This window comes from Triplophysa rosa, linkage group LG18 (genome assembly GCF_024868665.1).
Source record: "Triplophysa rosa linkage group LG18, Trosa_1v2, whole genome shotgun sequence".
NCBI classification, from domain to species: domain Eukaryota; kingdom Metazoa; phylum Chordata; class Actinopteri; order Cypriniformes; family Nemacheilidae; genus Triplophysa; species Triplophysa rosa.
The window spans coordinates 13979919-13999688 of NC_079907.1; the positions used below are offsets into that span (position 1 = coordinate 13979919).

A 19770-nucleotide genomic window follows, 5' to 3' on the forward strand; every position below is an offset into this window, starting at 1 on the left:
GGATAGAGCCACATCAAAGTCAAAATATCATAGTTAAAAATTAGTAACTTAATAAACTGAAACCATAAAAAATAAAGAGTTTTTTTTAAAAAGCTCCAAGGCTGTAAGTCAACATTTCCATATGTAAAACAATAATTCAATAACCAACTAAACAGGGTCTTGACTTCAAACTTGAAAGGTCAATAAGCTTCAATATACCGAAATAATAAAATAAAATAAAAGTTTCAAAAACTTCAATAACTCATGTGGCTGAAATAATAAAAATAATAAAATAGAATTCTTTAAAAAACTCCAAAGTTAAAATCAATGATCCCATTTAGTAAAATAGAATAAAAGAAAAATCTCAAAACTTCACTATTTAAAACTCAACATACTGAAATGATCTAAAAAATAAAACAACAAAGATAGGGTTGCTTTTGGAGAGGGGAGGTCTCAAAGCATGAGGCTAGAATAATTAATCTTATAAAACCAATGCTAAGAAACAAGTCTTAAAACAATAAACTAAACAATGATTTATAGTCAAAATCACTAAAGAAGTTTAAAAAATGAACTTAAAACTACTCTTGTGTTTAAAAGAAAAGTCAGCTATCGTATCCTCTGTAAGCCAATATGTCCTAGAGAAAAATGTTCTAGTATACACTGACTTAAAAGTACATGCATCGTATTGTGACCATGGGTGATTTGTTCCTGTGTTGGCTCTCACACAGCCTTTCAGCCGTGATCGTCCCTAATATATCACCATCTTTTTCTGGGCGTTTCCTTTGCGGGCTCTAGCAAGACAATGTCACAATGTTTCAACATGCAATATCAGTCTTTTGAATACTTTCCATAATGCAATCTTTCATTCAATGCAAAAAACACTCAAAAAACATTCTCATACAGTTTTGAAACTCATTTTCTTTAGAAGAAAATATTATTGTAGAGGATACGCAACTTGTACTTGCTATCAAAAATCTCCCATTGTTCCTCTGTGCTCCTTCACGCCTGATTAAACACTCACACACACTTTTTCTGTGAATGTGGCCAACAGTTCCCTCACTTACACTCTCAAGTTTTACACAGAACACTACAGAGACACAGACAGAACAGATATCTAATTTTACTCACACGCAGCTCTTCTGCGTGACAAATACATGTCCCTTCAATATGGACAATAAATAAACTATCTTCTCAAAACAGACAGGTGCCCTCTCCAAGCAGGTCACTCAATAACTTAACTGCCTTCTCCAATAACAGGCAGGTGCCTTCTCCAAGCAGGCAGGCCTTCTCTTAGCAGGCCACTCAATATCATCAATTATCAGCCTTCTCCAAGCAGGCTATTCAATAACTTAACTGCCTTCTCCAATAACAGGCAGGTGCCTTCTCCAAGCAGGCAGTGTGCACTTCTTCTGAAATAAATGTCTAGACACTATAACGTTATCATTCATTCATTCACATTCATTCCTTACTTTGAGACCCGGGACCCTCCTGCAATTTTTGTAAATTAATTTGGTTTCTTTTCTGGAGAGACTTTTTATAGACATCAGTGCTAACCAAAACTCACCTCCGGCAAACTGCACAGATAATACTTTTTTAATAATTTAATTATAAAGCAAAAATATGCTCACCTTCTCTTGATCTGTGCAGTAAGCCGGATGCTCCGTCCCAGGCAGCCACCTGACGTCTTCCGTCTCTTTCCAATCCGGGTCACGGCACCAAAATATGTTGTGGAAAAATTTCAGTCTTGTAGTTCAAAAAATCTCTCAGACAAAGAAGGTCCGGGTGTCAAGGAGTTAACTTTATTTGCTCGAGCCAAACAAAGTGAGATGTTCCAAGTCATCTAATAACCAAGTGTTTTCCAGTCTACAGTTATAGTAAAACTTCTGAAAGGTGGTCTCTTCTAAAACCAATCAGGTACTTTCTTGTTATCTCTTATTTTTATTAACCAATTGTTAATTGTCTGCCACCAATAAGTCCCAGGCAACAAGGTACGTATCTAATGGTGGTACACTGGCTATTACATCATTTTTAAAATAATTTGCATACAATGGTTACCACACGAGACCACCAAACAAGCCATGGTCTCCGTACGAGACCACCAAACACACCTTGGCGTACGTGCGTAATCATGGTTACTTTTAAACAGTGGAAAATCCCCAGGTTTCAGAGAGAGCACAACATGCTTCAAACTTTAGGCCTCTAAAAACATCACTGGATTTTACCTTGTTACATTGTGCTCAAATGTGCTTTAAACATGCTTAAAGTGACGTTAAGTGCATTTATATGAACAATTATTGGTTACAAGTACAGATTGTATCATTAAATCATCAATTCATCATTATCATAAACCTACTTGTATGTAATCATTCTTATTAAATGTGATTTCAGATCAACCCATCTGTATACTAATGTTCCTATGAATACTTCTTAATACTTTTTAGGTATTTTATCAAGTGCATTTATAACTGTGGTGAATAACAGTGCTCAATACATGTAAAATATATCTATATGTGCTCAGAAATTACACAATAATAGTTTAGTACCCGCACACCTCTCTCCCTGAGGGGAGCGAGGGCGGCTTCCACAACCTTCGTAAAGACCCGTGGGGACAGGGACAGACCGAAAGGGAGGACCCTGTACTGATATGCCCGCCCCTCGAAAGCGAACTGTAGGAACGTGCAATGACGAGGGAGAATCGAGACATGAAAGTACGCGTCCTTCAGGTCAATTGCCATGAACCAATCCTGACATTTGATAGACGCCAGGATGCGCTTCTGCATGAGCATCCTGAACGGCAGCTTGTGTAGGTGCCTGTTCAGGGTATGCAGATCTAGAATGGGGTTCAACCCCCCCGCCTTTCTTGGGCACGATGAAGTACAGGCTGTAAAACCCGTTGAACAATTTGGCTAGAGGGACGAGCTCGATCGCTTCCTTCGCCATAAGGGTGGCGACCTCGGCCCGAAGCGAACTGTGAGAGCATCTTTTCTGTTATTTTGATCTGTTTTTTCAGTTTTCATTTTTTGCAAATAAATACAAATAGAAACAATATTTTTATTTAAAATGTGGGAGAAATATTGTTAGTAATTCACAGAATTATTGTTTTACCTAAACACATACCCATAACTAGTAAATTCAGAAAAACCGATAATTATTTTGAAATGTCTCAATTTTTTTTGTGGCTGTATTTAAGTAGCCAAAATAATAGTATTTACTATAGTTTAAAATCTTGCATGCAACCATGATTTACTGCCTGGCAAAATCATACCAAAAGAAACAGCAGCTTTATTTATGTTGATCTTTTTTTATTTAATTTAGCTTAAAAAATGTATTAAAACATAGATCTGCTTAAAGCTGAAATCGCTAATGTTTTTTTAAATAAACAAAAATCTGCTATTAAACAAGTACATATAGACGGTTTCTAAGCAACAACATAAACAATCATTACTGCGCACGCGCGCGATCATGGACTGCCCTTAACTTGCGGGAAACATTCATTGTTTATTTAATCAAATTAACACAACAAAATTCTACAAATGGTTTATTTAATGCTATTATTATGCAATAAAATAATAATATTAATTAATATTAACATAAATTAAATAAAATATAAATAGTTATGTTATTAGACACAGACTGGAAGTTAACTGCAGTCCAGGCACAAATGTCCGATGAAACAGTCTATAGTAAAAAATCTGTCTGTCTCCTTGCTTTACCGATTTGCAACGGTAACCGAGATAGCATATTATGGCAGATTAGAAATACAATGTTTATTACTAAACAAAATTACACAAAGGTTTTAAACTGTATTCGGACATCATCAAATTTTTATAACAGATTGCAAAAAATACAAACTTTATATAAAATGTGTAAAAATATATTTATAAAGGACCTCCTTTCAGTGACCATATTCATGGAAAATTTACAACAACTATCTACAAAATAGACTTTGAACCTTCCATCCAAGTTTTCGGAAGGACAGCGACGATATTATTTTTTTTTCCCCATGCTTGCTTAAAGAAAGGAGGAATGGTGCTCTGGACGGTTCTACCATCTGAAAGAGGTTTGCTGGAATGATCCGACAGGCACGTTTCAAAGGTACAAGGAGCTGATTCGAAAGCCTGACAGCGGGATACAGGAGCCTAAACTACTGGCACCATTTTATACTGGCTTGTATGAAATGAAGAGCATGTTTAACGTGCGTGTCAGGTTTTGCCTTTTTCCTTTCCACAAGAAGCATTTTAACAGTAATTCAAGAATACATTTATTCTCAGTAATCTTTGATATAATTGCAGTCTCTCAATGTGGAGCTTAATCCATCTATGAAGCAGTATGTTGCCCTTTTGGAAGCTGTTTGTGAGTCATCTCCTCTTGCTACAGTGGATGTTGTCCAAGACGTTTCTGTCATCTTTGCCAAACTAGGTAAAATAATTTATGACTGCTTACATTTTCAATTATTTATGACTGGTATTTGTTTCCATTTAACACACTTACCCTTATTTGTCTAAAGCTGATAAATGTAAAATGCGTGTTCATGGAGAACAAGATCAAGATCCTCAACTGAACCCCAACTATTGCTGCTCTCTCAAAGGTGAGATCAACTAAAAACAGCTAGTTGTACCCATGGCCGTACCCACCATTGAGGTCCCCGAGGTCCAGACCTCGGTAGTTTTGTCGTGAAAAAATGTTGTACTGTTTTTAGTACTGCCACTTTAGTAAAAAAACGGCTAGATAACTGATCTCAGATCTGATCTACCTCAGCTGTTTAACAGCGCTCTTACGTGTCAATCTGATTGAGTTGGCCAATCAAATGAAGAAAGGTGAGGATTACTGTCCAATCAAATGAAAGAAGGCGAGAGTTGCTATTGACAGAAGTCAAGCTTGAGTTCAGTTTCTACTGTGAAAGAGCGCGATGTAAGTAGCTAATTGTTTAATGTTTTATCATTGAGATGTTAGCGGCCATTCACATGTCGAGTCTAAAAATGTGTGCAAAACGCTGACTGCGTCGCTTTCTCCCTCTTTTCAGAGCGCCAGGGAGTTTGCACTCTCGTTTTAAGCGTGCTTGACGCGCATCAACATTTAAACAACAAACCTGAGTAAACGACCGATTGTAATAGCCAGTAATCCAAACTACAAAACGCTGAAAACATATAATTTACTTGTGTAATGTCAGTTTAACGTGACAAAAACATTACCAGACCTTCACTAGTTCATGCTAAACTGCGTGGCTTTGACTCAGGTGTGTTTATAGGTTGTGGTTAGCCTATTAAAACAACTATATGATTTGCAAATAATTCAAATGCATCACTTTTAAACAAATTCTCATTCTTTAATTCTGTTTCTATATTATTTTAAGTTGACCTATTTTTAATAAACCCTAAGTGTCTGCAACTTCTGTAGCTACACAAAAAAGTTAAAGGAGCAGTTTACTCAAAAATGTAAACCTCTTACTTTTATGTAATTTCAAACCCAAATGCATTATGAGCCTTTATGAAAGACAGGTTGTATTTCAATCTGGTAGTATTTGTATAAAAATATAAATTGACCATGTGTTTACTTTCATTACTGATAAACATGAAAAGACAGAGATGGTTTTAGCAATTGTTATGTAATTTGCACTCCAAACGTTTTAAAATGCACATGTGAAGATCTAGAAAGTTAATTTTTTTGTTTGGGACAAATTCAGTTTTTGGACCTCGGTATTTCCAAAATCCTGCGTATGGCCCTGGTTGTATCTTGGTTTTATTGGCAAATTGCTGTTGCTGGAATATAAAGAGAACGTTTTAATGATCTTCACAGAAATGATTTCTCATAAAAGAGTGTTCCCCACCAAGAGTAACGGCTGGGTGACGTTAGCACACAAGCCGATGATAGTGGACAGCCCGCACTTGGAGAAAATCTTCAAATCGCATCGAGAGATTTGCCTGCTCAACCTACCGTCTGCCATGAAGAGAGCAGCCAATAAATCCAAACATCAAGGTAACACATTAATAAGCCAAAGGAAAACAAACTAATGTGTTTGTGCAATTGTAATGATGGGATCATGGGATGATGGGATCATCAGGATCATTCAGAACTGAATTTTAGTTTTTTTTTGTCCTCAGGTAAACTGCATGAGAAGGAGGCGTTCAGCGAAGCAGACCGAGAGTTGTTCCTGGAGATCTGCGGGGTGAAAAGACTCTCCCAGTGTGTGTCCACCGATCCACTGACTGAGATGTACAGGCCTTGCCCTTCTTTTCAGAACCTGGTGCGACAGATCGTCCCTTACATCCAGAGGTTCATTTACCACCATGGGGATTTCGAGGACGTTTACAGTGAGCTGAAGGAGGCCGGGATTGCTAAACAGATTAACTCGCTGAGTTTTGGACAGGTATGGATGCTTGAGGTTAGGGGTGTGCGAGATATATCGTGTGCGATACTATCGCGAATCTTGTTTTAACGATGTTCAAAATCATATTATCGAGTATGTCACACATTTTTTAAGCTCCACTAAAAACAGCATTCAGTGTTCACAAATACTTAGTCAAGCACTGCGCATGCACATTCACTGCGCGGTTAGCAATGTCTCTGCCAGTTCTTTGTCTGCTCTTAAATGGTGTGGATGGACTTGTCATTTTATTTTGCCAATATCCCACACCCCTACTTGAGGTACATTCTTGTGAATGCAAACCCAGAGCCGGGTCTGTTTCTGTGGCTCCTAGATACTTGCTGGTTATTGCATCATATTCTTTCAGAGAGGACTAGAATGGGAACTTTTTTGTTTTGTTATGCATTAAATGTATTCTATACTATATATTCAATCCTATTTTTTCTTTACTATCTGTATTAAAAAGCGCTATAAATATGAATTGGATTTTTACAGGTGGGCAAGATGTATATTCATTATCGGCTTGAGGTGTCCGAGGGGGACCCAGTCTTTGAGAGTGAAGATATAATATGTTTTCTAGACGATAAAAAAGCGCTATACATCCACAAAGATCATCTCTCAGCCAAACTGGACATCTGCAGGTACAGCGTCTCCTATGTTACTGTGTAGTGTCAGTTTTTTTAAGATGCCCCATGATGTCAGCTATAGAATGTTCTTGCGACAGAAATAAACAATTAGTATTTTTCATTTCTGTTTGTATTTTTGCAGAGAGCTGGTGAAATTGTTCACCACAGAAAAGACTCTTGGAAAAGTGCTGGAAAGCTTTCTGCTGGGCCTTGTTCCCTGGATAAATGTGAGTACAGAGAACAGAGCTTCCTTGTAAAAACATGTCATTCAAATGATGTGTTCTTTCAAAGAGGAGCCTGTAATTGCTTGTTTTTCCGGCAAATGACGGAACAAGGTAAAAAAAAGCCTCGGGTTCACGTGCACCCGAGGGATAACGCAAGTTAGACATTAACATTAATAGCGCTGTCAATATGGATATTTCTCTTAAACAAACACATAGATTTGCTTCAGAGGACCTTTGTTAAGACCACGGAGCCGTCTCAAGCAGTTCTCTGATCGATGGATGCACTTTTTGGAGCTTTAAAAATTGCCCCCCATTCACTCCCATTCTACCGCTTGGAAGAAAAATTATACTTGGTATTATAACTCCGACTGCTTTATTCTTCAAGAAGAAAGTCATATTCAGTCAGGATGCCTTGAGGGTGACTAAAACTTGGGGAAATTTGTTTCTTTCTGAAGTATCCCTTTACCAATAACTTCTTTTGTTCTTTAAGATTCAGTGATTTAAGTATCTTAAACCAGAGCTGGGCAAAAAAAGTATGGGGCAGAAAACAGTCAATTTTTCCTCTTAGGTGAATTGCTAGATTCTTTATTGTTGATGGTGATACTCTGGAATGAAGTTGAAAGGTTATCTAAAGTATTTTCGCGCACCTGGTATGGCTTGATTCATATGACTGGATGTAGATCTGTAGTTAACGTTTATGCACATACGCATTGGGTCCATGAGGTAGGCATGATTTTTACACAGGTGCAGCGGTGACTCATCCCGGTCGTGGCACCAGAGATCAGAGAGAAGGGCTTGCAGTTGTGGGGTTCATTTCAAGTGGATTAATCAAATGAGTATTTTCGGTCTGAGCTAACATGCTGCTTAAACCCACTTTTGATTTGATGGACTAATAAGAACAGAATGGGTTCTTGACCTGAAGTAATTCTGTGTCATCAAAAAGGAAAACTAAATGTGCATGGTTTTGTAAACTACAATTAAAATAGAATTAACAACTGAAAACATCTAAATCTAACGGTACGTTTACAAAACAATGTACAAAAAAGACAAACGTTTTATTTCACATTTTAAAAAGTTTTTACACAAATCTGCAAAAACGTCTTAAAATGCTGTACTGTGCATGCCAGGCCAGTAGTTGGCGATGTTCAAGTTGTCCTGTGGCTCAGTGGTAACAGCATTGCGCTAACAACGCCAAGGTCATGGGTTCGATCCCAGGGGATGGCACATAGAAACAAATGTATAGTACAATGCAATGTAAGTCGCTTTGGATAAACGCGACAGCCAAATGCATAAATGTAAATTGTAAGTACTTGTGCATCCCTGTATACTGTTATATGCATAATGTCACCGTTTCTTTTGTTTACATGAAGTCGATAATAGCATTGTTTTCGAAAACCTGCACATTAAAACTTGCCAAAGTTTTCAATGAACATCTAAAATGTGTAACAAAATGCCATTTTTACTTAAAACAGTGCCCTGTAAACATAATAAATAGAGATGCACCGATACTACATTTCTCCACCAATAACTGATCATTTAGAGTGATATCTGTTGATATGAGTACCAATTCTATAGTTAATTAATTAATTCATATAATGTCTATCAATATTACTGAACATCAGACTGGTGACGTTTCTTTACATTTTCTACAGTATATACAGAACATAAATTCATTGCATTACGTTTGATTTACAGGCTATCAGTAGCGAACCGTGACGTTTGAGCTTTGGCCCTCTGTGCACACACACACTTACCACAGTTTTTGAATTACCTTACTGTGCTTTCCTATGGAAGTGTGCATACATCATGCTTTGTATATCATTACACTTACCACATGATACATTTACAATGCTAATCCATACTTGAAACGCAACAAGCCGAACAGCATAGTAGGAGAGTTATTAACAAAATAACACGCAATGCAAATACAAATCATTTATTACACAAATGCATTATGATCGGCGTGCTGCGTGTATGTGCTCTTCAGCGGAATAGTGGACCACATGACATACACTGCCTCCCAGTCTGATCATAAAACCAACACAGACTAATGTACACAATAGCAGTTTAAAAAGCGACACCTCATGAGAGCGCTCTCAGCAAAGAAAAACTGTGACTACACTAGCAGACAGTAAACAGAGATTCACCAGCGAATAAACTATGATTATCATAAATGATTATAATAAATCTTAATATTTAACTAGTACAGTGAACTAAACATATGGAACTGACCGTAGTAAATTGACCATTTATCTGATAAAATTTCACTGTTATGCAGAATAACAGCAAATATGTACAATATGTTTAAATTAAGACTGACCACAGTCAAAATCACGCGTCTCAAATAAAGCTAAGCAACATAAAGTGTGCACATCAGCAACCAGAATGAATTGAGGCACGGCGGCCTAATAAATCATAAATAACTTACAATTTGATGATCAGATCACTCGATAACAGAGTCTTCCTCCTGTTGTTTTAAACAATGTTTATCAGCTTTGGTCTTTTTTTTGAGACTTGATAACAAAGTTCATCCACATGCTGTTTTGAATGATGTTTTCCGCATTTATTCTTCTTTTGAAGTTTTATGGCGTTTGGCAGACCAACTTCTGGTGCTTTTTCCGCTTAACAACACTGCTTGCGAACAACCCCCAGATGGCGGAAAGTTAGCAAAAAACTAAGTGCGCCCATTTAGAAAGATGATATGATTGGTCAGTTTTCCCTCATAATTAATCTTTCTCGTTGATTTACTATTGATTTACTATCAGCGGTAGCTTCATCGAAGGCCCCCTACGTAAGCACACGTTCGACTTCTTGCAGCATGCGCAGGGTGCGCAGACATGACATCACAGAATTGCTCACTGCTCCGTGATCTTAAATTACTCTCGTGAGACTTGGAAATCTCACGTGGATAGAATCCGCATCAATCCAGGAAGTCAAACATACATGTCTAATAGGGAAAATCGGCCGACTTTTATTGAACATAAGATTTTTAATATTATTTTTTACAATAGTTTCGGTAATCACAGAGGGCCCTGAGGGTTCACTACCGCAGGATATATCGTCCCTGATCATCGGCTGTTTTAAACTGTGAAAAATTGCTTTAATCGGCCAATACCTATTATTTGCCGATATATCGTTGCATCTCATATAATAAATAAATGTTATAAATAAAAGTAAAATTATAAGTACATTTTCATTGCTTTAACACTAACTAAAATAAAATAACTACCTCTATTTTTTTATTTTGATTTAGACTACATTTATAAAATTTTAAACCTTTAAAATCTTATTTGTTAAATGTAATCATTTCCCAATATGATTTCCCATGTAAAATTAAGCAAGTGTAACACTGTAAAATGTTTGCCTTCAGTTAATGCTTTGAAAATGAAAAAAAAATCAAATTTAAAAATTAAACTAACAATCACAAGCTAATGAAAACTAATCTAAATTAAATAGACAAACAAACAATAATGATCCAGGTGTAATCATATTGCAACACACTGTATATGTGGCACTTGTTGGTGTTTTATTGTCTATTTAAAGCTGTTTAAACACAATACAAGAGGATGATTCCTGCTCATGAGTCTATGTGACTTCTCCTGTGTGTTCTTGTGTATAACCCAGGACCAAGCTGCTTTGAGAAGGTACCTGGACAGGGAGAACGCTCAAGAACTCCCTCCAGACGAGGAGCTGTGGGAGGTCCTGGCACCAAAGCAAGTGGAAGTCAAAAAAGAGAACAACGGTGAGGCTCCAGTACACGTCTCTGACATGAGCCAAAGAGACAATGAGTTCCCATGAGTCTCTTGCTCTTCCTCACAGCGGTTCATGTAAAGCACAGCTGCGAAATTACCGGCTGTATTAATCCCTTTTATTTCTATTTTCCACTTTAAACTGCGCCGCTTGCCCTCATTTCATCATTTCCCTCATTTCATCATTTCCATCATTTCATCATTTCCCTCGCACATGCACGTATCACATACATAGGGCACATATGCTAATTGGGGTTTGTTTGCCGCTCTGCTCGCTGACATGAAAGCGCAGCTGTTGCCAGGGCGAGGGGAAGAGTTTTCTCTATCTCTCTCTCGCTCTACACAGGGTGTCCGCGGATCCTTAAAATGTCTTAAAAAGTCTTAAATTCCATAATGTCAAAATAAGGCCTTAATTAGCATTAAAATGTCTTAAATCCGTGTTTCCAAGGTCTTAGAAATGCAGTCGAACCGACACCGTAAAGATTTTATTTTCGTTTTAAAATCATGTACGTCTATTTGTCACGCAGAACAAAATAGGCTGAACCAACTAACAAATAACACGTTCACGGGGGTTCGTTAGGTGAGTGGACTGGACATTACCACATGGAGAAAAGTTGGAGCTTTAGCCTTGGGGAAGTGCAAATTTGTTGCTATGAAATTGGTCTTAAATTTCATTCTGCACGGTATTAAAAAGGTCTTAAATCTAACTCTCATAAACCTGCAGATACCCTGCTACACACACACAGACACACACACACACACACACACATGATCTCTTAGCTCAGCTTTATGTCAGTCAAGATGCAATTAATGACCACTATAATAACCTTGTAACACACACACAATAAAATCGACCATTTTGGTATAATATACTTATATGGTACAGTTTGCGTTTGCGACTGCATTCATTAGTAAATGTTTGGTTTATTTGCCGTGTGTTTGTTTGCAGTGCCCGTGGCCCATCCATCCGGAGCAGTACAGGAGGATGAAATACAGACAGATCAGAATAAAGACTACAGGCTGGTGTGCTGGCCACCCAAAGCCTCTCTCAATAAAACAGGTGGAGGCAGTTCAGCTACAGATGACAGCTGGAGAATCATGAATATATGCAAAATTATGCTGTTGATAGATAATGTTTTGGAAATTTTGTTTAATATAAAAAATGACCCATTCTGATCAGGTTAATAATAATAATATGAATATTGAGTGTCCTTTGACATTTGACCACATTCTAAGACAGAATGTGGTAGTGTAGACAATGATCAAGTTCCTAAAGCATGTACATTTGGTGAATTTAGCCAGCCAGGCTGTCGATGATGTGATGAAGATGTGGCCACCTCCTGCTGCTCCTTCACCGGCTCCTGTGATGGTGACAGGTCATTCAGGTTTTAGAGTGGAGAGGAGCTCATCCATCATGAACGTCCATCAACCAACTGGAGAACCTCCAGTGCACGTAGATCTAAGACCTCAATACTTTCAGGGTCCCAGGACAAGTGAAAGCACCTCACACACAACAGGTCAGCACAGTTTCGGATTAGTAAGAATTGTGTCGGCACATAAAGCCCCGTGGTTAGTGTTCTGACATATAGCGGCAGTGCACTCATGGTGACCCGATTTCGATTCCCGTCTCGAAGGTCCTTTGCCTATCTACATACACTGTGGGTCTCCTTGCCTTGAATTTGCCATGTTGTTTCTACAGTAGCCCTAAACGGACAAGCTGCTCTACAGAGCATTTTGCAATACATTATCTCCTTCGGCAAAGAAGCAAAAACACAATTACATCTTAGTCTTTTGAGAGTCACCGTAGTGCTAGAAAAGTATTGCAATTCGCAACCTCACCACTAGATGCTGCTACAATCTCCACGTTACTCCTTTAAAATATTACTACTTGAATATACAGGTGCTGGTCATATAATTAGAATATCATCAAAAAGTTGATTTATTTTACTAATTCCATTCAGAAAGTGAAACTTGTATATTATATTCATTCATTACACACAGACTGATATATTTCAAATCTTTATTTCTTTTAATTTGATGATTATAACTGACAACTAATGAAAATCCCAAATTCAGTATCTCAGAAAATTACAATATTACTTAAGACCAATACAAAGAAAGGATTTTTAGAAATCTTGGCCAACTGAAAAGTATGAACATGAAAAATATGAGCATGTACAGCACTCAATACTTAGTTGGGGCTCCTTTTGCCTGAATTACTGCAGCAATGCGGCGTGGCATGGAGTCGATCAGTCTGTGGCACTGCTCAGGTGTTATGAGAGCCCAGGTTGCTCTGATAGTGGCCTTCAGCTCTTCTGCATTGTTGGGTCTGGCATATCGCATCTTCCTCTTCACAATACCCCATAGATTTTCTATGGGGTTAAGGTCAGGCGAGTTTACTGGCCAATTAAGAACAGGGATACCATGGTCCTTAAACCAGGTACTGGTAGCTTTGGCACTGTGTGCAGGTGCCAAGTCCTGTTGGAAAATGAAATCTGCATCTCCATAAAGTTGGAAACATACTTTATGTTTCCAAGTTTCACTTTTTGAATGGAATTAGTGAAATAAATCAACTTTTTGATGATATTCTAATTATATGACCAGCACCTGTACATGTCTGTGAAAACCGAGCTAAAGTAATTTATTTGTGATTTACAATTTTCTTCATAAAATGTTCTTTACATTATATTGTCGTGATTCACGGCAGGATCCCTTGTTATGTGTGGAGAGAAACGTATTATTGTCCTCTTGACAATAATATGCGTTCTCTCCGGTGTTGCGTCTTCTAGCCCCGCCCTCTCGTTACCTCGTTAGCTTCTCCTTAGTGTTTGATCCCTGTCACCTGCCCGTCACCCTCCCTGTGTTATCATCCCTCGTTTGTATTCCCCTATTTATTGACCTTGTGTCTCTTGTCTTGTGCTGATTCGTTTTGTATTACTTTGTATTGTTCCGTGTCTCAAGTTCTAGTAAGTTGTCTCGTATATATTGTTTTCGCTCTGTCTTGCGTTTATCTAGTGTTAGTCCTGTCTCAGTTTTATATGGTTCTTTTGGTTACCTCGTCCGGCCGCCGTACGTTTTGTCCCCCACGTGGGAAGTTTTGGTTTATGTTTTATATGTGGTTATTGTGCTGTTCTCTTTTTGTCTTCCCCCATCGTGGGTGCTTGATTTGTGTTTTTTTGTAATAAATTCTGTTAACCCCTTCTACGCTGTCTGCATCTGGATCCTCATTGAGAATCATGACATATATGATTTTGTGTAAATATATATTGATGTCTTTAATATTGAGTGGGTAAGGCCATGTCAAAGATGGAAATCACAGGGAAATTGATGCTTAAAATCAAACTTTGATGCTCATTATTTATTTAATAAGATTTTGAGACTTTTGCCTGGAGTCACACATTTATACATTTTGTATTATCCAAAAAAAGATCTACTGATCATATTTTTTATTTTAATCCCATTTACAGATAGGCCTGGTCGCACAGAGATGAAGGAAGAGCCCACTGTGCAGGGCATCAAGACTAAGGTTCATCCTCAAACGGTGAAGTCAAACGCTGCTTCAGATGAACCAGAAGAAACTCCCCACCACCACAAAACCAACCCAACACCTACAGCAGTCGAACAAGACACAGCAGAGACACCCGCACCACCGTATGTATTTGTTTCTTAATGATCACTGCTGTTTGTTTCTATGGTTGTTGTTGTTGTTTGCTACTCATATACACATAATTTTAAAATTATTGTATTTCCAGTGGCCATAATACAACTCCAGTACCAGAGATGGTATCAAGCCAGTTCCAGGGTGGTGAAACCCTACAGCGACCACTTGTGTCTCTAGATAATGTGGTGTGGACCAAACCCATGGCTCCAGAGGCCATCCTAGAGGATTTGGAACTGGACTGCACCCTGCCCCAAACTTTTTTGATCTCCAAAGATTTTGACGGCACAGCCTGTATTGGACAGTGGGGAGAGCAGCTGGTTTTCTCCTTCCTCACTCACTGGAAAGAGAACGGAGGTGATTATGGGCCCATTGAAATCACCTGGTTCAATGAGAAAGGAGAGAGTGGCCAGCCATGTGACTTCAAGCTCACTTTTGCAAATAAGGGGCCAAGAGCTGACACCACTAGGGAGATCTATGTGGAGGTCAAGACAACAGTAAAGAGAGAGAGACACTTTATTCACCTGTCTGCCAATGAGCTGGATTTTGCACTGAAGGAGAAAGAGAGGTATCACTTATATAGAGTTTATGGCGCTGGAGATGCACAGAATGTTCGTCTGTGTCGTATTAAAAACCTCGCCCAGCACCTGCATTCTAAGACATTAAAACTATTCTTATTTGTGTAGCCTGTATTTCAAATATTATTTTACACTGATTATTATTCCCGCAGAATGTTAAATGTTTAGTGTTTTATAGGTGTTTTTAACTATCATATCAGTAATATCTTTACTGATATGATATTGCACAATTTTACTGGCCAGTTTCTCTTCACTTGCTGATTTTACTAGTAATTGTTATGGGAATGTAACTTTTACTTTTTGAATTGTAATTTACAAGTTCGTTAAATAAATAAAGACTTTTAGAAGTGTCCGAAGAGCCTGTCTAGATTCATTCTGTAAAAATCATGACAATCTGAGTGGTCTTCAGTGAGAATAATGCATCTGTCTGAGAATATATTTTTTCTTGTTTTTATAGACGGTTTCATCAGACACACGTGCCTGGCTCAAAGTTAACCTCTGGTCTGTGTTTGGTTAGCGGTCTTGCTAGTGGATAGTAATATAATATTAATTTTATATTTAATTTATACAAATATTTTAGTTTATATAATAATTGTATGAAATTAAATTAAAACTATGAATTATTCATTCATTGCGAAGGTCTGCCAGAATTAAGTTTTGGCCTCATACAGTAATGCTTGTGTAATAGTGCCACTGACGGAAGACGATACCACAGGTGATCAGGTGAATAGTGAATGTATTTAATAAATAAAAATGGAAACAGGAAAGAAACAGGGTAATCCACGAAACAAGGTAATCCAATGAGAAAAACATAAGAACACTGGAAGGCCGGACGAGACCGACTCGAAACACACTGGAAGGCCGGACGGGACCGGCTCGAAGACCTCTGGAAGGCTGTACGGGACCGGCTCGAAGAACACTGGAAGGCCGGACGGGACCGGCTCGAAGACCTCTGGAAGGCTGTAAGGGACCGGCTCGAAACACACTGGAAGGCCGGACGGGACCGGCTCGAAGACCTCTGGAAGGCTGTACGGGACCAGCTCGAAGAACACTATGGACGGCCGGATGGGACCGGGCTCTGGCGGCTGGGCAGTGGGCTTTGCGAACCCTGGATTACTGCGAGCATCAGTACCCGTGGAGGACGTCAAAGCGATGGTGAGGTGAGCTGGGTCGTTCAAAGCATGTTTGGACAGGACCGGATGATGATCGATCCGGGATGGTCTCGTTCACACCGAGGCGAGAGCACATTATCCACCGGTAGAGGTGGGCGGAATGGCCAAAAATCTATTTCACGGAATGAGTAATTTTATTTCACGGTAACGATATATTTCATGAAACAATCTCCCATTATAATTCTATATTTTATACCTCATTTTACTTAGATTGACTTAACTAATTTATTTATACAGTTCATTTAAATGCTCACCATAGTTAAAATGTTGGCAAGTTATGAAAATGTACTAAAGATATCAAATTAAGTTCTGATAATCAGATGTATTATTTATTCATATTTATCTTCTGGCTATATCATGTATACAGTAGGAAGATAGACAACATATATAACAATAAAGTATGAATATTCACAAACAATGAGAGTACAGTATATGACTAGTTTTATAAACTGGTGTTCATGGGGTCTGTACTGTAGGTCTTTATCGTTCTTCACTCTCTATTAGATGAGCAATTTTAGTGTGTTGCGACTCTCTGTCTTTAGGTTTGTTTATTCTCGGGTTTGTTTCTGCACTGCAAGTCTCTGGTGACTCCTCACGCGTCTCCCAAAACTGGAGGTAGAAGCGCGTCACATCAAAGCGCTCACGCGCTCGCGATCATCATCGCGCATTTCAACGCAAGTTTCACCTTGGCTCGCCTGAAGTTAAACTTCATAAAACTATTAACAGCTTTTCAAAACAATCTGACTTCTGAAATACGTGTTGAGAATGAGCTTTTTTAAATGCTGGCGCAGTTCCCTGCACGAGCACTGCGGGTGAGAGAAGCGTCGGACTGGAGCGGATCACTAAACTACAGACTGAAAGAAGGTCAAAAGAATGTTTGATACATTCATTGGTTACGGGTGGATTAATTCATTAGTTTTTTTCAGAATAGCGCCTAATTTTCAGAGTGCCGAGTTAACCACGCCTACTTATTTACATTCCGCGGAATACACGGAATAGAAAAATCTCTTACGGTTGACATTTTATTCCGCGGTAACGGTTATTCTACCCAGCCCTATCCACCGGATAATATCAATAAACTCAACCACTTGTCTGTCCCTGAACTCAGGTGCCAGACTCCAATGGGAGTCATCATCCAGTCCCAACGATTGTCCCAATTCACCTGATGGCTCAGCGTGATGAAGTCCTCCACGTATCTCTCCAGAGGACGGCCATCCTGGCTGAGGTGGTATCGTAGATTGTCCTCTGGAGAGATGTTGAGCCGCAAGTAATCCATTTTTAGTAGGTCTGGTATTCTGTAATAGTGCCACTGACAGAAGACGATACCACAGGTGATCAGGTGAATAGTGAATGTATTTAATAAATAAAAATGGAAACAGGAACCAAACAGGGTAATCCACAAAACGCAAAACAAGGTAATCCAATGGACAAAAACTTCCACGAAACAAGGTAATCCAATGAGAAAAACATCCACGGAACAAGGTAAGACAAAAAACATTACATTAATACCAGACGATGAACAATGGGTAAGTTAGTGTACATATAGGCCGTTTCTCAATACCAAGTTCGCAGAGTCCGGACTTGCATCCTTCCAAGATCGGACTTGGCAAGTTGGACTCAGAAGAATGAACTCCCGAAGACGCAAGGAGGCAAGTCCAGTTATTTTACAAATGGAACAGCAGCGTACTTGATAGCGCAGCTCAGCATCTCATGCTTCGATCAGCATCATTGTATATCTTTTAGTTTCTTATTTTTAATGTACATATTAAATATAATTAGCAAAACGTGTGTAATACGATATTATACAGCTGCCTCTTTTTTATTTAAAACTATTAAACATTAATATGTGGTTCAGGCAATATTTGCCTACTCTGATTATATTAATTTCATTTGAAATAAAATTGAATATCAAACAACGGACTCTTCTCGTTTTCAATTCAAATAAAAAAGTGGGAAAGACTGTGGTGGGAAAGTGTTGGACGTTACGAGGAAAAATTAGACACAGAAAAAAAGGAAAGTGAAATAAGTGAAAGAATCAATCAAAATGGAACCACTACAGCAACACTATTGGCAGCAGTATATTTCAGGAGCACTTGCCGAGGTAGGGCTGGCCTCGGCAGGTACATAAACGCTGACTACCCGGGATCTCCCACCTCCAAAATCATCTGAAGAAATTTTCAAATAGTGGCTAACCTTATAATTCAACGCCAGATTTGAAGTCTAAACAACTATATTCTCGCCTTAAAAACTACATTTCGTGACATAATAACAATAGTATTTCCAGATGTACTGTATAACTTACAGTTGTGCGTTCTCTCTTTCGCCATTACGGAATGTCAGTTGGAGTGAACTGAATTCTGGGTTATGGCCCGTATCAAGTCCGCACAAGTCACCTCCCTATGCAACCTCGATAAAAGGGGCGGAGCAAGAACACATCCGGGGATTTGAACTGTACTTGGCTAGATGTGAACTTTGATTTGGAACAGTACTTGGGCTGCTTCTGATGACAAGTCCACAAGGACACAAGTACAGACAAGGATGCATATTGAGAAAGGCCATAGTGTCTGGGTGATGATGTGCAGGTGAAAGTCGTTGATGGGGGAGCGTGGGAAAAGGAATGTCGCACAACTCTGAGGATCTTCCCGGCGCAACTAGCAGGACTTGATGCTCCTCTTCCCTGACCTTGCACAGGATCTGTGCAAGGAGGCTCACTGGGGGGAAGGCGTACTTCCACTTGTCCCGTGGCCCGCTGTGCGCTAAGGCCTCCATGCCGAGGGGAGCCCCGGTATGGCAGTACCAAAGTGGGCAATGGGCGGTGTCCAGGGAGGCAAACAGGTCCACCTGTGCCTACCCGACCTGCGCCCAATGAGCTGGACCGCGGGGGTGGAGTCGCCACTCTCCGCGGAGCATGACCTGCCGAGAGAGCGCATCGGCTGTCTGGTTGAGGTTGTCTGGGATGTGAGTGGCCCGCAGGGATTTCACCGGCTGCTGACTCCATAGGAGGAGGCGTCGGGCGAGTTGTGACATCTGCCGTGATCAAGTGCCACCCTAACGATAGAAGTAGGCCACGGCAGCCATGCTGTCCATGCGGGGTAGCATGTGCTTGCCCTGAATAAGGGGAAACCGCTTCAGAGCAAGCCAAGCAGTCAGCAACTCTAGGCAGTTGATATGCCACTGCAGGCGGGGGCCCGTCCAATGCTCTACAATGCATGCCCGTTGCACACAGCACCCCAGCCGCGAAGGGAGGCCTCTATCGCCACAACGAGCCTCGAGACCTTTCCGAGCGGGACTCCAGCCCGAAGAAGGACACATGTGTCCAACGGACTAGGGTGCGATGCCAGTAAGGCGTGAGGAATACGCTTCGGGGTGGTATGCCATGCTCTCCAGGGAACACGACTCTGAAGCGGTCTGATATGCATC

General features: G+C 39.5%; 1 protein-coding gene across 1 annotated transcript; it reads left to right on the top strand.

Annotated features, from left to right (window-relative positions):
• Positions 1 to 104: 104 nt before the first annotated feature.
• On the top strand, positions 105 to 15524 carry LOC130569023 (uncharacterized). The gene is made up of 12 exons (XM_057358360.1): positions 105 to 4174; positions 4272 to 4398; positions 4487 to 4567; positions 5776 to 5955; positions 6081 to 6346; positions 6839 to 6984; positions 7112 to 7196; positions 10818 to 10935; positions 11892 to 12002; positions 12241 to 12459; positions 14410 to 14593; positions 14695 to 15524. The coding sequence occupies exons 1-12, from the start codon at positions 4157 to 4159 to the stop codon at positions 15284 to 15286; spliced, it is 2127 nt and encodes a 708-aa protein (XP_057214343.1). The 5' UTR covers positions 105 to 4156; the 3' UTR covers positions 15287 to 15524.
• Positions 15525 to 19770: the final 4246 nt, after the last annotated feature.